This window comes from Rana temporaria, chromosome 5 (assembly GCF_905171775.1).
Source record: "Rana temporaria chromosome 5, aRanTem1.1, whole genome shotgun sequence".
NCBI classification, from domain to species: domain Eukaryota; kingdom Metazoa; phylum Chordata; class Amphibia; order Anura; family Ranidae; genus Rana; species Rana temporaria.
The window spans coordinates 372,505,670-372,526,428 of NC_053493.1; the positions used below are offsets into that span (position 1 = coordinate 372,505,670).

At 41.1% G+C, this 20,759-nt stretch overlaps 1 protein-coding gene across 1 annotated transcript in view; it reads left to right on the forward strand.

Annotated features, from left to right (window-relative positions):
- Window positions 1-20,759, forward strand: part of ZFPM2 (zinc finger protein, FOG family member 2) — a 486,407-nt gene that overhangs the window by 280,632 nt on the left and 185,016 nt on the right. Inside the window, exon 5 of the mRNA XM_040354842.1 lies at window positions 12,097-12,208. Within this exon, the coding sequence (XP_040210776.1) occupies window positions 12,097-12,208 (112 nt within the window). The remainder of the gene's footprint in view (window positions 1-12,096; window positions 12,209-20,759) is intronic.

Below are 20,759 nucleotides of genomic sequence, written 5' to 3' on the forward strand. Positions count from 1 at the left end.
CTTACCAGTGCCTATCAGTGCCACCTATTAGTGCCCACCAGTGCCACTTACAAGTGCCCATCAGTGCTTCCAATAGGTGTCTCATCATCAGTGCTGCCTATCAATACTGCTTAACGGTGCCTATCAGTGCCCACCAGTGCCACCTATCACTACCCATCAGTGCCACCTATCAGTGACACCTCTCCATGTCGCCTATCAGTGCCACTTATCAGTGCCCATCACTGCCACTCATCAGTGCCCACCAATGCCACCTTAGTGCCTATCGGTGCAACCTACATGTGCCCATCAGTGCTGCTTCATCAGTGCAGCCTATCAGTGCCCATCAGTGCCACCCATCAGTGCAGTCCCATCAATGCCCACCAGTGCCACCTCATTAGTGCTGCCTCATCGGTGCCCATCAGTACTGCCTCATCAGTGCAGCCTTATCAGCGCACATCAGTGAAGGAGAAAAAATACCTGTCTGCAAAATGTTATAACAGAATATGACAAACTTGTTGTTTTTTTTTTTCAATTCTTTTTCACCCCAGTGGTGATTAAATACCACCAAAAGAAAGCTCTATTTGTGTGAAAAAAATATATAAAAATGTAGTTTGGGTACAGTGTTGCATGACCGCGCAATTGTCATTCAAAATGTGACAGCACTGAAAGCTAAAAATTGGCCTGGGTGGGATTGGGGTATAAGTGCCCAGTAAGCAAGTGATTAAATGGCTGGTGTCCAAACCTTTTCACATGTGCAACACCATTGCAACTGCAAATCAAAGATGGCAGCTTCCTTGGCTGTAAAAGTTAGAAAGGTTAAATTCCGCTTAAAGTGCATGTATTGCTAGAACTTGTCTGGAAATATAATTTACATTAGCCCAATCTGTCCTTGTTAGTCCACCTTTAGGTTCTTGCCCAAAAAAAAAAAAAAAAAATACTCAGGAAATATATCCTGTGGTTGATATAATAAGGTTTCTAGAAGTTTGCAGCAAAACAGGTAAAATAAGGCAATCAATGATTGGCTGATCATATTTAGTAAGAGTGTACAGAAGAAGTTGCCCCACCAACTTTCTGTTCTTTATGGAACTTTATGCCAACTTTTCACAGCCACCTGGAGGATCTATGGCCTCGTACACACGGCCGAGGAACTCGACGTGCCAAACACATCGAGTTCCTCGGCCAGTTCAGCCCTGAAGCCGCCGAGGAGCTCGGCGGGACGAGAGCTCCCATAGAACAACGAGGAAATAGAGAACATGTTCTCTATTTCCTCGTCGAGCTCCTCGTCGGCTTCCTCGGCCGAAAGTGTACACACGGCCGGGTTTCTCGGCAGAATTCAGCCAGAAACTCGGTCGGAAGCTGAATTCTGCCGAGGAAACTGGTCGTGTGTACGAGGCCTATGAAGTGTCTGCAGGGGAATGTACAGTTTCAAATACTAATGGCTTGTCAGGTATGCCCAGTGGTATTAATAGTGGTTACAGATCACTTTGTGCAAATAAAACTTATTATACTCCCTAAGGCCCCTTTCAGACTGGGGCGGGAGCTGCGGTGGCGGTATAACGCCGCTAAAAATAGCGGCGCTATACCGCCGGAATTGCCGCGGGTATCAGCCGCTAGCGGTGCGGTATTAACCCCCGCTAGCGGCCGATAAAGAGTTAATACCGCCCGCAATGCGCCTCTATAGAGGCGCATTGCGGGCGGTATTGCCGCGGTTCCCATTGTTTTCAATGGGAAGGAGCGGTGAAGGAGCGGTATACATGCCGCTCCTCTCACCGCTCCAAAGATGCTGCTGACAGGAGATTTTTTTGTCTCCGGCCAGCGCATCGCCTCAGTGTGAAAGCCCTCGGGCTTTCACATTGAGTCTGCAGTGCAGGAGTTTTTCAGGCGGGATAGCAGCGCTATTTTTAGCGCTTTACCGCCTGAAAAACTCCTCAATGTGAAAGGGGCCTAAGATCTGCTACATAAAATATCTACCTGTTGAACTTCCAAGTCCAATAAGTTTCATGACTCTTTATGACTGCAAAATGACATATGACTAAACAAAATAAATTAGCAGCTGTATAAGATGATAGTCTGTCTGGTTAAATCTAAATTGAATTACTTATTTAGTTGTTTCAAAATTATGTTATTCTGGCAGATCAGATCTTTAGGTTCTCATGCCTGGTACACACAATGAGATTATCGGACGAATGACGTTACTCTCTAATGCCGCGTACACACGATCGGTTTTACTGATGAAAACAGTCTGATGGACCATTTTCATCAGACTAAACCGATCGTGTGTGGGCCCCATCGGTTATTTATCCATTGGTTAAAAAATTAGGAACTTGTTTTAAAATTATCTGATGGATAAAAAACCTATAGAAAAAAACGATCGTCTGTAGGCACGTCCATCGGTTAAAAATCCACGCATGCTCAGAATCAAGTCGACGCATGCTTGGAAGCATTGAACTTAATTTTTTTCAGCACGTCGTTGTGTTTTACGTCACCGCGTTCTGACACGATCGTTTTTTTAACTGATGGTGTGTAGGCACGACTGATCATCAGTTAGCTTCATCGGATAACTGATGGAAAAATCCATCAGACCGTTTTCATCGGATCGACCGATCGTGTGTACAGGGCTTTACTATAGAATACAAATTCCAAAGTGATATAATGTATTGTACTTATATTGTATTTTCGGACGAAAACTGTATCGATTAAACAAAAATTATACGATCTTGTATCATACGAGAAACATTTTCTTGTTTGTCCCTTTGGATAATATCATATGAACTGTCATGATCGGCTCTTCAAAGTATATTTAGTATATTTAGCTGTAGAATACCACATTTAAAATGTGAGTTTAGCAGCATTTTTAGTGTCTCTTTAGCAAAACTATGCTCCCACAAAAGCTTATGGCTCAAAAACCCTCATAAACGGTGAATTGCCAAGTTTTTAAGCGTTTTTCAGGAGTTAGAGCATTTTTACAGCTGAAAAACTCCAATTTAAACACACTAGTTGTGTTTTCCAGCCAGAAAACGCCCCTGCCAAAAATGCTGATAGCAGCCTTAGGCCTCGTACACACGATAGGTTAACCAGAGGACAACGGTCTGATGGATCGTTTTCATCGGACCAAACCGATCGTGTGTGGGCCCCATCGGTTATTTATCCATAGGTTAAAAAAAAGCAATCTTGTTTTAAATGTAACCGATGGATACCTAACCAATAGAAAATAAAACGATCGTTAGTAGGCACGACCATCTGTTAAAAATCCACGCATGCTCAGAATCAAGTCGACGCATGCTTGGAAGCATTGAACTTCGTTTTTTTCAGCACGTCGTTGTGTTTTACATCACCGCGTTCTCACACGATCGGTTATTTACCATCAGTCAGCTTTATTGGTTAACCAACGACAACGGTCCATCAGACCGTTCTCATCGGATAGACTGATCGTGTGTACGAGGCTTCAAAGTGCATGGACACATAGGATAACATGCTAGGGAGTTTACTGGATGCAGGAATAAATGCCTGAAGCCAAATACCGCAGCTGTAAAAACGTCCAATGTGTATGAAGCCTTATAAGTGGGCTTAGACTGTAAGCTTGTAAGGGTTGGGTGCAATTCTTGTGCATGTCTTGTTTATGTGCATTTTTTCTATAAAGTTTATTTTTTCATAAATAAAGAATATTAATGATTTATTTTACTTGAAGGGGACAATTGAGCCAATTCCAGCACCCTGAGGAACGTGCCGTCTAACCATTTCTGAGCTTTCCTTAGCCATGGAGTCCTCCTTTTCTTTTGTAGTCTGCAGGAAGTCTATATTATTTACTACGTTAACTATGAAAATTCTCTGTTTATATTTTCTAACTGTCTGATATCACTGCTAAAATATTGTCTCAGGAAATGTCCACTTTCCATTTCCTTCCTTAACATTCTTTGTAGTAATACTAATGTTGGAATAGAGACTGGGTTAAGGAAAATAATCAGCTGGCAAAACCTATAGTACAGTATGACAGTCACAATGAGTACCAAATCCAGTTACTATGTGTTGTACAAGCTTTATGAAGTAAGCAAATAAACTTCCTTTACCTTCTCTGACTGAGCCAATCCTCCTTCATTTGTGTCTCACACACTCCCCCTCCCAGGCACTGCAGTTTACAATGGGAGGGTTTCTGCAACAGAGGCAGTGCTGTCAATCTGCCAAGCAGTGGACAGGACTAGATGTGGCCAGGTGCTGAGTAAAAAGCAACAGATTTGTAAATTAGTAGTGAAAATACTGATAGCCACACCCCCTGCATTATATTCTTATCCCACTGTACAGTAAGTAGGCACAGCCTACATGGGAGTGGCAACTCTACTCTGATCAGGAGCAGTGCAGCAGCATTGCTACGCCATCACAGGAAGCTGCATACGATTCTTCTTCTTCTTCTTCTTCTTCTTCTTCTTCTTCTTCTTCTTCTTCTTCTTCTTCTTCTTCTTCTTCTTCTTCTTCTTCTTCTTCGAGAGAGAGAGAGAGAGAGAGAGAGAGAGAGAGAGAGAGAGAGAGAGAGAGAGAGAGATCCGAATATTTGGTACTTGTGTTATTAAAATGTGAACAGTTGAAAGTTATGAAAGTTGCGAAATGTATAGATAGAAGTCAGCAGACTTTCAGTTAATAAATCCCTTGTAAAGTGCAACTATTTGCCTTTAGTAAATCAACCCCTATGAGTCTGCCAACTCATTGTAATTAATGCACTGTGGAGTTGATTTACTAAAGGCAAATCCACTTTGCACTTACAAGTGCAGTGCAAGTGCACTTGTAAGTGCAGTCGCTGGTGATCTGAGGGGGACATGCAAGGTAAAAAAAAACAGCATTTTTGCTTGTACATGATTGGATGATAAAATCAGCAGAGCTTCCCCTTATTTCAGATCTACAGCGACTGCACTTCCAAGTGCACTTGCAGTGCACTTACAGTGCAAAGTGGGTTTTTCTTTAGTAAATAACCCCCCCCCCCCTTCCGTGTGGCTAATACATCTGGTTTGGAAAGGTGGACTCCCTAAAAATGATAAGCAGCTTTGTTCAAAACTGGTAGCTTCAGATTTAACCAAAACATTTGATTCACTGATACAGGTTCCATGCTGGACATATCTAAACACTCACTCGAGGGGGGTAAACATTTCCACTTTCCCCCGAAAAGCAGTAACATCTGTAGAACTAATATGCCTAATATATTGCCTAAAATACTCCTCCATGATTACTAGTCCTTAAAGTTGGCAGAGATGTGACCAAATACCTAGCTGCTAATCATGCGATTTTGACTGTAGAGTACACGCGTACACACGATCGGTCATAACCGATGAAAACGGACTGAAGTACCGTTTCATCGGTTAACCAATGAAGCTGACTGATGGTATGATGTGCCTACACACCACCGGTTAAAAAAACGATCGTTTCAGAACGCGGTGAAGTAAAACACATGACGTGCTGAAAAATACGAAGTTCAATGCTTCCAAGCATGCGTCGACTTGATTCTGAGCATGCGCGGTCTTTTGACCGATGCTTTTGCATACTAACGATCATCGGTTTTGACCTATCGGTTAGGCATCTATCGGTTAAATTTTAAAGCAAGTTCTCTTTTTTTTGACCGAAGCATAACTGACAGATGGGGCACACACACGATCGGTTTGGACCGATGAAATGGTCCTTCAGTCCGTTTTCATCGGTTTTGAACGATCGTGTGTACACGGCCTTAGAGTTCAGGCAGAACTGCCAACTGGTTGACTTTCACCAAACATTAGCCTACTAAACAACTTCAGATGACATAATTTGCTTATCACGTCTCTGACTGCTTCAAAATGTATTTGCTGAAGCGGTGATAATATTACTTTTCAAGTAATCTTAAGGACACACTTTTTTTTTCCGTTTTGATATTGGATGGAGTATGCAAGGGTTAGACCCTCTGGCGAGCTTTTATTGCTGGCTGTGTCCTGGCATCAACCATCCAATTGTCGCCAAAACAGAAAGTAAAGGAAATCTCACATTTTAGAGTTGTCATGAGAAAAGAGGTAAAAGGAAATCTCCCCAATGGAGAAACATTTTCTTGGAGATTTCCTTTAACTGTTTCATCTCCAAGACAGAAAGTAAAGGAACATTTCCCAAATTAACCGAATAGGTGTTATCCTATTCTATCCAAAACTGAATTTATATACACTTTAAAATTATATTTTGTAATTTGTTTCCTTGTCAAGCGACGTCCCTATTTTCCTAAGCACTATTTATGTACGTTTAAAAGCATTTTTTTTATATAAATGATTTTTTTTCCCAGTCATTTTCCTCTGAATGGATACCTCGAACTGGGATTTTTTGTGGCGATGTGAACATTTATGTTTTCCAGTACAGTATTTCTCTGATTATTCTATTTTTTTTTTTTTTATTGAAAATGATTTATGCACAACGTCTGTAAGGCTGCCTTTGATGACAACACCACTGTGATAATCTTTATACAATCCAAATATTCAAATTGCTCCATGACCCACTGTGATGGAAATAAGTATGAGATCACGCACTCTCCATTGGCCGCTGTATAATGCTAACAGAGGTGGAATTCTCTAGCTTTTATGGTGGAAAAATAGCACAGCATACAAGCTGTGCCTTACTCTGTTCTCAAGACAATAAGATTAACTCATTCATAAGGAACTCTTTTAGCCAGAACAGTGTGTTAACAATCAAATATTTACTAAATGCAGTTAAACTAGGCAGTCGAACAATGTACTCTTCCTTTGTAGTGAATTCACAATTGCAAGGGATGGGTAAGAAAGAAATCACAGTATACTTATGACACAACTGATAAGTTTAAAATACATATAAAGTATGTAGTAAAGGTATAACCATGTTTTGGTGAGGTGGGCCAAAAGAAGACAACAAGCCCACCTCACCATTACCATGCCACTGGGTGCTTCAACTCACTGATGCCATTGAAAATTAAAATGTACATTTTGGATGGAACTGGACATTGGAATGAGAAGCTTGAAAATTATGTTATATAATTGAGGAACATTTCCTCCTCTCTTGTGTGATTTGGGAAAATGAAGACATGCTACATTCATCTGCACCTCTGTACTCTGTACCTCTCTGCTCCGTTGTCGTGTGGATTGGGGATGGGGAATGCTGTAATGCAAACTCGGTTGTATGTGTGGACAATTGTTTTATATGTGCCCCTGCAGAGAGAGACCTTTGTTGATTAGGTGTAGAAAAATGCAAGTCTCCACATATACAGGTGAATTAACTAAGCTTCCTGCACCATTATAATGGCACCGGAAACTGTCAGGTGTGGAATGTGCTCTACCTGCACCCATTTTTATAATGGCACAGAAAACTGTCAGGTGTGGCATGTGCTCTACCTGCGCCCATTTTTATTTCTGAGTTAAATAGAAACTAGCAAAGGTGTGTATATGATCAACAGAGAGAATGCAGACAGCTCACATCCTTCACTCTGCTTATGCAGTGATGACACTACACAAGCAGAGCCTACAGGGTTAACAACCTTCTTCCCCCCTCCTGCTCTGAGCTGACAATCAACCTTACTGTAACATATCTGAGTACTAATTCATATTACATGGGCCATTTGTAACACAGCAACCTAGAGGTTTTTTTTTTACCAGGATATGTGAAAAACATATGAAAAACTATGATTGTGACTATATATATTAAGAAAAAAACTAATCAATTTGTGTAATTGTTAAGTATTTTTTCAAATAAATAAATAATATATTTTTGTACTTCTTGTTTGTTTCTAGTAATAATCTCTAGTTTACAAAAGCCCCACGCAATATTATAAATTTCTCGAAATCAAGGGATGACAGCCCCCTAAAATAGACTTTCCCAACCGTTTTACCCCTGAGAAACCCTTAAAATAATTTCCGGTTTCACAGGGAACCCTTCTAAAAATGATTATACCTAAAGCTCATGGCACATAAGTTGAAGTAAGTTTGAAAGTAATGTGGTGTACCTAGCCTAATTGAAACCAGGGCAGATCATTTTGTTACCAACCCCCTACCAAAAAAAAAAATTCAATAATTTTCCTAAAATAAATAATACATTTAAGAAAAGAAAGGCTGGCAGTATATATTGTGGTGCCCTCTGACGTTGGTGTAGAAGTGACCCCCTTACACTGGTGCTCAGTGGAAAATTTCTCTCTTGCACCCTTGCATTGGTGGTCAGTGTAGGTGGGAGATAAATCCACCATTGTTCACTGTAAAAGGAACCCACTAGTAACCTCAGGGCAGGGGCGGACTGACCATTGAGGCACTTTGGCACTGCCCGAGGGCCCCATGCCACTAGGGGGCCCCATCAGGGTTGCCAGGCTCATTAAAACTAGGGACAGTATGTAAAAATCTGTGTTTTTTTACAACTGTCCCTGATATGTCCAAAACCGACATTCTTTTGATGTGAAAATCCTGAGATTTTAGCTGCCCCGCCTCTGTAATGTCTCCTGGCTTGGTGGCCATCTGTAAGCACGGGGGCCCCATAATCTTCTATTGCCCGGGGGCCCCATTAGTTGTCAGTCCGCCCCTGCCTCAGGGGGAAACCCAGGGTTTCATGGAAACCTGGTTAAGAAAAAAGACTGTCCTAGAGAATTGTAAATCTATCAATAGACTCAATGGGGTTGATTAACCAAAGGCAAATAGACAGTGTACTTTGCAAGTGCAGTAGCTCCAAAGCTTAGGAAATGATTTAAAGCTTCTTTTTTATTAAGAATACCCAATCGCATGTAAGGATTTTTTTTTAAAAAGCTGTATTTTTGCTTGCACACGATTGGCTAATGGAAGAATGCAGAGCTTTCCCTCTTTTACTAAGTCCTGGAGGGCCTTAGGTGGATTGCAATACAATGCTTCAATAACTTGGCAGGTAAAACAATTTCTATATATTCAATTTTAGCTGTATATTTATTTATTTGGCTTACGTCTCCCTTTAAACTTATTATATAAAATAAGACCCTGCCATTTTCATTATCCTTTAAACAGAGTGGAAAATAAACACCTTTTCGCTATGAACCTTCTTCTATTTGTACATTACCACAACGTTATAACATCATTTAATAACGGGATGTAAAAACCAATCCCTTGTTATATATAAAAATAAATCTTCGGCTGAAATAAAAATTGCTTCTTTATATTTTATTAAACCTCAAAGGACAAGAGGTGTCATGCCTTAGCTCCCTTGCTTTGAAATGTATTCGCTCTGCCTCTGGAGACTTCATATTGAAACATTAACAATATTATTATTTCAGCGGCAGTAAAACTGTACATCATCACACGGAGAAGATAGAAAGGGAAAAATTACATTATTCATTCAGAATAATTTCCTACTAGAAAATAAATGTTACGGCGGATAAGGTTTTGAAATGGATACCGATTCCCTGAATTCTTTCCTGTCTGTTTCAGGAAATAGTGAGATCTTATTGATAATGAAGTACAATGTAGCTAAAGTTCACTTGCAAACATGGATCTCTGCTCTCAAAGTCATCTGCATTCTCTTTGTAATCCCTGACCGCCAGGGATCTCACATATCTGTGAGATCTGATACAGTATCTTTTGGAAATATCCTTGATAATAATTTAGCTATTCAGATTGGTGAACAAGCCAGAACATTTTTCCCCTCTTTTTTTCCTCATTTTATAGTTCTGGAAAGAGATTGCTGGGAAATCAGGTCAAGGCTAACTGGTCTGGACTCTTCAAAATTCTAATCGTAGCCAGTAGATGGTTAAAGCAGAACTTCGGGCAGATATAAAAGACACAGAATAATGTAGCTTTGTATTCATTAATACATAATGATTTTTTTTTTCTACATGCGAGAAATGTTAATGCCTAAATTTGACTTGGTATTAGCCTCTACAGCTGTCATGCGTACCCCTAGCATTGATAGTCAAGCAATTATGCTAGCTCTGTGTTCTTCACCTATAGCAGCCCCCTTTCCTATAAGGCAAGCCGGCCTACCAGTACTTGGTTGCCCCCAGGTCTTAAACACAATGCTATAGTGCCTGGCTACCACGCTGGAGCAGGCATGAGCTAAGCACCGCAAACAGGTACTTGCAGTTGGCATACAGGCAGAGTGGTCCATTGACAGTCTGGGTTCAAGGCAGGTAATGTTTAGAGATTAGTCAGGATCAAATCTGTGGTCAAAAGGCAGGCTGAGTTCTGAGAGTAATCCAAAATCCAATCCAAGGTCTATAACAAGGGAATCCAAACTAGCTTGCAGGGCAGGGATCAGGTTAAGGTTAAAGGTCAAGGCATGGGAATAAGGCAGGCAAACAGGGAGCACATGTTGCAAACACTATCACAAGCATGACAATAAGGGCTAGGCAGGCTTAAAACAGATATTTTTTTCACTCAGAGGCTGTATGTACATTTAATCATCCTGCAGGTGGACAGTCAGACAGGGAGAATGCAGCCAAAACCAGGTTGCTAGACAGAGATCAGAAGCTGACAAGGAACAGGAGCGTTATATGCTCCTCCCAACAGCACAGTGGAGTAGAAAGAAAAGTGGCACAAGGAGCCCATTAGTTGTGTTACCAAGGCTTATGCTGATAGGAGGAGAGAGCAGAATGAAATAAGGATGTACTTATGAGTCTGCTGCTCCTCTTTTCACTGTCCAGTCACAGGCTGGAGGAGGGTCAAGTCTTGTGTTACTGCAGCGAAAAAAAGGTGGTCTCCTGCCCTGCCAGACAGGTCTGTGCTGTGCGGTGGACCTGTGCAATTCCCATATTGAGTACCTATAGATGTATATAATTTGTATAGCTAGCTGTTTGCCTTCATTTCAGCTTTGAAATCTGCTTTCAAACTATGTTAAAACGACAAGTTCAGTTCAGCTACTTAAGCTAATCTAACCTTCCCCCCACCACTCAGTTGATTACAAACTGCCCCTTAATGAGGTGCCCTGAAGTTTTTAGGGCACCTCTCTGCAGTAACTCCCATTAGACTTGCATAGCTCCCTCTTTCGGTACCAAGTTCCTCTATCTTGGTTGTCCCTCTTTATATGTGTAGCACTATATTAAAAATGTACTATTTAACAAAAGCATTACACTGCAATAAACCCCTAATTATTGCATTTGTCATTATGAAAAATGGGTATAAAGGAATCTAGTGGTGATGTCCAATTTTTTTTATTTTTTTTTATTAATTAATTATTCATGGTCCACGTAAGTGAGGGTTTGGTTAGGGGTGTGATCTTTGACTATGTACTTTGTGCTTCATTATGTTCCTCTTTCCCATATCAGAAAGTTCAAAGGTATGGACTTGAATGGGGCTGTACTCCAACACAAGTAGAATACAACAGGATGAGAGACTCTACAGTGTGAGTAAAAATTATCAAGAGCTAGAGACTAGAGTTCTCAAAGCTGCAACCCATGAAATTATTGCTTTTGTGGTATGGGTGTAAAGACGCTTTGCTAAAGCTCCATGGGACTTAATGGATCAACATGTTCTTACTAAGAACTGTAGTTTTAAACTCAAAGCCATCAGTAAGGCCCTGTACACACGACCGAACATGTCCGCTGAAAATGGTCTGTGGACCAGTTTCAGCAGACATGTTCGGTCGTGTGTACGGCCGACCGGACAATTGTCCAGCGGATCGGACATGTTTCCAGCGGACAAATGTTTCTTAGCATGCTAAGAAACATGTCCGCTGGAAGCCTGTCCGTCGGACATGTTCGATCGTCTGTACAGACTCACCGGACATGTCCGCTCATCCGAAAGCCCTCGCATGCGTCGAAGTGATTAGACGCATGCGTGGAAGCATTGACCTTCCAGGGCTGCGCACGTCGCTGCGTCATCGTCGCGGCGACGGCACGGCACGTCACCGCGTATCCTGTCCGGGCGGATTTCTGTTTGATGGTGTGTCAGCGGACTGTCTGCTCGTCTGTACGGGGCCTTAGATGCAAAATTTAAGAGTCCTGACCTGTGGGCTTCTCCAGGGCTTATGCAAGTGATTACTTGTTATAATCAACTATGTCCTTCAATTGCCATTTTAAATAACACAGCAGATCTTCTGAGTATTGCAGTGTCCCTCTACAGATGGAAGCGAAGCACCTGATAATGTGAGTTGCCTCTAAATGAAAAACAGTCCTTCATCCCTCTTTTCTTTTTATGTGGTTTCCTGCAGAAAACAAAGACCCCTGTGCCACTGATGTTGACAGATGGTCCTAAGTGGCTGCTGGATGTGACTTGGCAAGGAGTCGAGGATAGCAAGAACAACTGCATTGTGTACAGCAAAGGTAAACACAGCCTATTGTTCTTTTCATAGTGATGCAAATATTGTACATTTGTACAGCTTGTTTTCAAAGGATTGTATGCTTAAAGCCCAATGGAACTTTCAGTTTAAATCAAATTCATTCCAGGTGCATGAAAACAAAAAGTGTGCAAAGTTTTACAGTTTCTTTCCTTTAGAAACTAGCCACAGCCTGAGAAGAAAAGCCTGACCCATGCCAGGATGCTGTAGAGAAGCACCTTTGCTCTCTTATTGAAAGCAGTGATCTCTTTGACAAGGTTCAACACACTCATGCTCCCTGGTGATTTGAGAATTACAAAAGGCATGTCGGACTTCTGCTAAAATAACACTGCTTCCACACAGCAAGGGTCATTCTCTACATCACGCTGGCAGGGGACAGGCTTTTTACTCATGCTGTGGCTGCTTACTTAGGAACATAAACTATAGGGCCCTGTTTAACCTTGTGGTTGGGGGTTGGTAGAATCACACTCTTAAGCCATATTGTTACATCCCGCAAACTGCCCTATCAAAGCCGTAAAGGCAGTCGTATTGAGGTATACACATGCCATAGGCGCAAGGCTTTTGCCATGTACAGATGATCGGACATTCCGACAACAAAACCGTGGATTTTTTTCAGACGGATGTTGGCTCAAACTTGTCTTGCATACACATGGTCGCACAAATGTTGTCGGAAATTCCGATCGCCAAGAACGCAGGAACGTACAACACGTACAACTACACTATTAAAGGGGAGTTCAATACCAGTCGTGTTAGTAGAAGTTTGGTGAGAGACGATTCGCGCTTTTCAGCTTGTGCTTTTCAGTCCGTTACAGCGTGACGAATGTGCTATCTCCATTACGAACGATAGTTTTACCAGACCGAGCACTTCCGTCTCATACATGGAAGAGCATGCATGGAATTTTGTGCATCGGCATTGTCTACACACAATCTGAATTTAAGAGAATGGATTTTGTTGTCGGAAAATTTGAGATCCAGCTCTCAAATTTTTGTTGTCGGAAATTTCGACAGCAAATGTCTGATGGAGCCTACACACGGTCAGATTTTCCGACAACAAGCTCCCATCGAACATCTGTTGTCAGAAATTCCGAGCGTGTGTACGCGGCATTAAGCATTGTGGTATGGCAAAAATGCTCTCCCTCGCATTCAGTAGGCAGTGCAACCAACTGAACACAACTCATTCAAGTGAATAAGGCCACCTCACAACAGCCACAGTGCAGGTTTTGGTGGTTAAAACAGGTGGTACGGAGACGATATAATGCCTCCTCACCACCTGTCAAACAATCTCTGAAGAGTGATCCACCACAATCGTTTTCTGAGAGAGCAACACTAGTGAAAACGAGCCCTAAGACTTTGCACACCTTTTGTATTCCTGAAATATATTTAGCTGATTTAAGCTGATTGTGGGTTAAACTTCACCCGTACTGAGAGAAATGGAGAGGCTGCCATTGCAGACCTCATTCTGAAACTACTAGTTGCTTTATTTGTATCTGCCTTCCATAATCTTTCAGTCACTGACCAGGAACTTGCATGCACTACAGTCAGAACAGACAGCCAGGCAGCTCGCACTTTTAGAAGGGGAGGTCACCAATGGTAGTCTACATATTTCCAACAGTACATTTTTTTTAACAGGAAAGACCAACGAATCAGATTATCACAAAATATTATATAAAGCACTTTTCAGAATGGAACACCCAATTTCTAATGCTGTAAGTCAACTTTAGGTCAATGTTGGTACTTTTTGCTGCCATGGCATATGAAGACTAAAGTACATCCATACCTTGTACTTGTGAAATTTGAAAAATGTGTTATACTGACCCATACTGGAGAGATAGAAAGAGAAAATGTGACACCCCTGCAAAGCTTTGTGTTTACAGTCGATTTTTTTTTCCAGTAATTGGTTTCCTACTTGTAGGTCTTCCATTTAAGCATTTTGACACCAAGAATGGTAAAGCAAACAACATTTTCTGTATTATTGTGGTTTGTTTAATCTCTGCATCTTAACCCAGAGGAGTAAATTCATCAATGTTAAGCTTGACAACGTTTGCGCTGATTACTGATGGAATGCAAAGCAAAAGCTCCACGCACTCACCCAGCCACTGGTATGGGGAGCTGTACACTTTGCGCGCTTATATAGAAATATAGATGGTATCACCTTGGGTTTTTGGGCAGGTTACATAAATCTTTGTCATCAAGCATGGTGCTTATGAATCGACTGTAAGACAATATAGAAGCTATCTACACCCGCTGTGGTACCATTCATATTTCTCTACTGTATTTATGGCATTAGGCCTACAATTCATAGTCTGCTTCTGGCAATCATAATCCTAACCATTGAGAATAAGAGCAGAATGCCTGTCCACAAGTCCCGATAATGTGGTAGGATCAAGGGTGACAAGATACACTCAAGGTAAAGCAAATGTGTTGACTGGTTCAGATTGAAAGAAGATTTAAACCTCTGTGTTCCAGAAAGAAATTCAAAGAATCTTAGGCTGAGTTATAAACATGTTAGGTAGGTATAAGGTTGTAGGTAGAATCAGATGTGAGCCCGTTGTAGTTAGAAAAGAATGGTAGTAGTCACCTGCTGAGTTCTTATATTTTTGGCGAATGCTAATGGTGACATCTCCATATTATAGTTCCCAGATCTACTGCTGCTCACATTAAACTGGAGTGGCCAGTTCTCCATGTTACATTCTTCATAACACACAAAGAAATGAGAAAAAAAAAACTAGCAGATAGAGTTGTAATAGTCAGGGCTTGTACGTGGATGCAAACACAAGATCTCATCACCATAATAAACCGTTATGTGATTCAACTCTTAGCACTGATAAGAATTAAAAAAACATTTGGGTGGATCTACCCTTTAAATTTTATGTGTTAGACAATGCACATCTAATTTCAATTTGTTTATGTATGTGTTTATTCATTCATTCATTCATATTTTTTTTAAGTAAACCTGTTATAAAACTGAGAAAATTTGAAAAAAATGCAAAGTCAGAGCCTTCAGTGAAAAAGTCAGCGTTATCGATAGAATCAGAGATCTGGAAATTTTGATTTTTTTCCCTGCATTAGTTTATCTTGGCTCCACCCACTTGCCAATAGGACCAATAGGAAGGCTTACAAAGTGGGATGGTAATGTTATGTCAGCTGACTATATCTCACAAACTTCTGTTTACTGATTCAAATCAGATTGCATATATTTATTTGGAGAGAATCACAGAATTTCATTGTTTTAAAAAAATATTGATATGCATGCATAAAATATGCTGTATAAATAAACCTTGTTTTTTATTTAAGGAAATACTGTACTGCCACAACCAGTCTGTCTAAAATAATTGTATTATTGTAATAATTGTATTATATGATTTGACACAAGAAAATATGTTAAAGTGGCCATTTCACTCTGCAAAGATGTAAAAATACAGTAAAGCGTTCTAGACCAAAACCAGGTAATTTAGAGTCCATGATCATTTTAATTGTTGGTAAAAAAAGATCATATTAAAACAGCCAACACTACTCAGCAACTGTGGTCAAGCCCCCCCCCCCCCACCCCCTATATGGAGAGTTTATTACAGGTTCTAACAGATTTGCGTAGCCACTGCTTTCTCCATACAAGTTTTATCCTGTGTTGAGCCTTGATGAAGGGTGAATGGTGTGGCCCCCAAATGTGTTGGCAGTTTTTATATGACTTTATTACCAAAAATAAAATGATCTTGGACTCTTTTATGTGGTTTTGGTCTGGTGCTACGATGTGTATTTCTATGGTTTGAGCTACAGTTGGGTGCCCATCAAGAAAAGCCTCGCTGTGTTGGAGCTGCCTCCCCATAGCTATTGAGCTTGTTTGACGTTTGACCTGTTGAAGTATGGGCACACTGGGGATGTGGGCTTCTCCACAGAGCTGTTTGTAATAGTCCAATGAGCAGTGAGGGTAACAAGCGGTAGCCAGGCTCTAGGACAGCTCTTTGAAGAGAGGAGACAAACTCTATTGGACAAAAAACAAAGAAGAAAGGCACCTCTAAGTGCAGCAGCGATATTTAGTGTAGAGGGAAACAGATTAAAAGCATTGACAGTATTGACGGTATCTGATATAAGGCTCATCACAGCTGGAATCCTGATCCTGCATGTTGAACTGCAGCAATGGGACCCGGTCACTGGTAAGATGGCAGCCCGGCTTCTGGAACCAGCATGGAGCGCGAGGGGGTGGAAATGACGTCCTACAGGGGTGGGTAATGTGTTTTCTAGCATACATTATTTTGTCAAAATTCAATCCATTACCTGTAGAAAAAGACAAGATTCCTTTCTGATGCTGAAAACAATCTTCTGTTGATGTTTGCACTGAAACTGACACTTCCTGGAGTGTCAACCTTCCGGGCTGCTCATGGCTTTTACTGGTTCTTTCCACTAACTACAAAACTGCTACTGTATCCTGTAAAGGGTGGAGGTGCAAGTGGGGATCCACTGAGAACTGTGGAGGAACATGGAGAAAAGTGTCAGTTTCAGTGTGGACTTCAGCGGAAGATTTCTCCACATTGAGAGGAGAGGAGTTCGGCAGCATGGGCAGGGTGAGTAGTGCATATATCCCATCTTCTTTTATTTACTTCTAATGGAAGACCCCTATAGTCAGCTCTGACTCCTATCATGGGCATTATGAAGCAAGGCAAGTTAGCTTGACCCCCCCTGCTAAATAGACAGATCAATAATCAGCGTGAGAAGAATACATAAAGTAGGTGGAGTTGGGAAAATATGTGTAGAGATCTCATCACCAAAGTCCACAAGGCATACAAGAAGCTTTTGCGTGACTTAGTACCTATAAATACATTTTTTTTTTTGCGTCTGGACCCTTTAAATCTGTATTTATACAAATTGTGATTATTCCAATACATTATATGCTGTTAAAGTGCATAGTTAATCTTTCTTCATTTCAGGCTCACATTTGTGTGTGATGTTTGTGTTTTTTATTTATTTATTTCGGGAACAGCCGGTGGTTGCACCTGTAGAGATTAGCCTGATCCCCGCTACCTTGTAAACATATTGATATACTGAGATCTGTCATGTAGAACCATTCATTTTGCTCTGAAATAAATACATACTACTCATGGTTTTATAACTTTACCGCTGATAGCATGGATGAATTAGGAGTCCATACGGTCCTATACTTTTCTCACCTTTTACTGTTACACTGGGGGCTATTGTTTCTTACTATATCATGCTTCTAATGAGATTTTTTAAATAAAACCTGCTGTTTTCATTATATGCAGTGTTTCCCCCTGAAAATAAGCCCGGGTCTTATAATAATTTTGGCAACAAAAGACACAGTAGGGCTTATTTTCGGGGTAGGTCTTACCATGTAATGTGCTGTCTTCTCTCCCCCTCTCCCTCCCTGCCTGTCAGGAATCCCCAGTGTGAACTGACATACAATGCTTGGAAAATCCTTTGATCCACTCTATTACAGTATTATATAATGTACAATGTGTGTTTCTGTAATATAGTTGTGCCAAATACCTTCTTTATATCGCCGCTCTGTGCTTTTGTGACCTGCTGGAGCTCTGCCCTGCAATTACATTACAGAAACACTCACATTGTACATTATATAATACTGTAATATAATGGATTATAGGATTTTACAAACATTTTAAACTAGGGCTTATTTTCGAGGTAGGGCTTATATTGCAGCCCTCCTGGAAAATAACACTAGGTCTTACTTTCGGGCAAACACAGTACCTTTTATTTGACCCAGTGACATCATCACTTGGTCTCTGTGCTCTCTATATGGTGCAGGCAGACACTCCCATAGATGGTTTGAATCAGATGAGATTTGAATCATCTATGGACAGACTGATTATACAACCAGAATGTCGGATTTTTTAATGCAATTATTTCCAGCCAGCAGCTATAGCCCCCAGCAATAATCACTGTGTTCTCCCAGCAAGGACGGCTCCCTGCACCCCCCTGCCTGGAGAACACAATAGCTCCACAGGATGGATTCCCCCATCAACACTGACTGTGTTGATGGGGGTAATGAAGCAATTTTTGTTCCTGCAACCCATGCTTGCAGAAAAGAAAATTGCATTATTTAATGAAAAAAAGGAGGGGAAAGAAAGAGCCAGATATGAGGATAGATGTCTCCTAGCCAGGAGATGAGGCATGTTTTATCTGCCTTGTTCCAGCATCTAATGCACACTGTTGGAAGGTCACAGCGTGCAGTGAAATCAGAGTAAGCTCCATTCACACTTCATTGCAATTCTGTCCACAATCCCAAACTGCATGGCAATCGTAGCACAATAGGATGCATGCATTTGGGTGCCATTATCCTTTATTGGCACCCAAACATTATGCAATTTTCCCGCGATTGTCTCACATCAGGATTGTGCAGCAATTGCGGAAACATGCTTCTTTAAAAATCGTGTAAAGCTTTTTTCCCAAACACACGAAGGGCAGCCTATTCAAGTGAATGGGCTACACTTTGCGACATGCAGAATCGTGTGAAAAAGGCATTTTAAAAAGGCTTGTTCCTGCTATGTAATAGTGTGAACTGGGCTTCAGCGATGAACTTTTCCAATATAGTTTGTTCTTATATTTTAACAGAAAACAACACAAACCATTGCTGTGGGCTAATTATCAGAACAAAATGCACTGCCCAGCATTGACATAGGGTTTTTCGGGGAGTGTTGATAAGCTTTTTTAAATCTGTCATCAGCTAGCTATAACTATTCCTCCACAATCATCAACATAAACATTTTAGACCACTATACAGGAACCAGGAGAAATCCCAGCTGCTGCAGAGGGTGAGATTGTGGCACTAGGGAACCAGCCCCCCCCCCCCCCCAAAAAAAAAAAACCTCCCAAGGACATGTGGGGAAAGTGCCTGATTGGAAGTACCCCTGATTGAATATTTTTGCTCCCCTAAGAATTTGGCGCCAGGGCAACTGCCCCTGTGGCGCCACCCACACCAGGCCATTGCATGCCCACAATGGCTGCTTCACCATCTGCTCCAGATAAAGTTCTTTAAATCCCCATGGAGAAAAGTGCTTAAATAAATCATAATTCCGTTATCCATTATCCATGCTTATCTATGCTTGCCCGGAAAAAGAATGTGTTGGCAGCATCTGTAAGACCCCCATAGGGCCATTTCGCTTTGCAAATTCATCTTCAAGCATATGCAATTATAATACAAATGAAGATTCAAATTCTTGCATAAGTTCAGAGATGACAGGTTCTCTTTAAGGAACACAGGCACCCCCCAGTATGAACATGCAATGCTTAGCACTCCAGTCCCTTATGTTAATACCGGCTATTGTCAACCAAGACAACTCCTAGTTGTGCCTTGAAGTAACTTTGATTACCTCTTTGTAGATTTCACAGAATATATTACGATTTTACACATTTTCTTGGCGGTTTTACAGCCGTACAGGCACACTAAGATGAAATATTTTTTTGCCAAGGCAACCTACTGACTGCTGTAAAAAGGGGAAAAAATGATAAAGCCCAAGAATTTAAGCAAACAGGCGTTCATATCAAATTATTTACATCCGAAACATTAATCGGAACATCAAAGAGTTTCAGAAAAACTTCCTCGAAACAATTACAAGTTGTTCTTTTAATCATTACATTTTACACACTCAGAAGTGGGTTTCTTTTTAACCTTCAGAAGCCTTTGAAAGTGCCAAATGAAATATTAAATATATAAATACACAGCATCAATTTGCATTTAAATAACGTGTGTCAGGTTCTGTAAAACATAACATTTGTTGTGTAGGAATGCGCACAATGGAGGGAGCGCTCTCGGCTCCGAGCTATCGCCGTTTATCTCAGATACCACAATTCCACGTATCTCCGTCGACGCTCCCTGCTCTTAGATGACCCAAGTTACAATAAGCAGATTTATTATGCATAGAATTGAAGTTAACTGTTTGTTCACAAACAAAAACAGCGTTGTGTGATAAAAGATAAAGGGGTCTGCGCACAGCGCTATTGCTTCACAGTACTGGAAGATGGAATTACCTTTAAATAAATAGCTGTGTTTTTATGTGTCAGCTCCGTAAGTATGCTCAAGGTCTATAAATGTGCACATAATTATTGGAAGGCTTGCGTGGTGCTTTAAGGGGGAACTATGCTCACCTCTCCTCCATTGATCCACAAGCCCCCTCGCTAAACCTTTTCTCCTAGTCTTCCTCAGGGTTTAGAACCTTTGCTAAACTGGTGGGGTTGGGCCCAGCACAGGGAAGCTGGCTCTATCCCACTATTAGAGGCCCTAGGTTCATTCATCCTGACATATGTCAGCATTGTTCACTGACCTGATTATGCATAAATAGTATATCTCTTGTGCAATAAAAAAAAAACCTGCCTGGTTGCCCTTTTTCTATTTTAAGTTCCACCCCCCTTCACACTATTTATTTTTTCCTATTTCTTACCTTTTTTGTTGGGTTATCAAAAAAATGCACACCCAGAAAATCCAGTGGTGTCCTTTAGGGCTCAGCTGCTGCACACCCAGTCTTGCACCTTCATATTCTTATCTAACGTCATCAGGAGCCAGCTGTCTC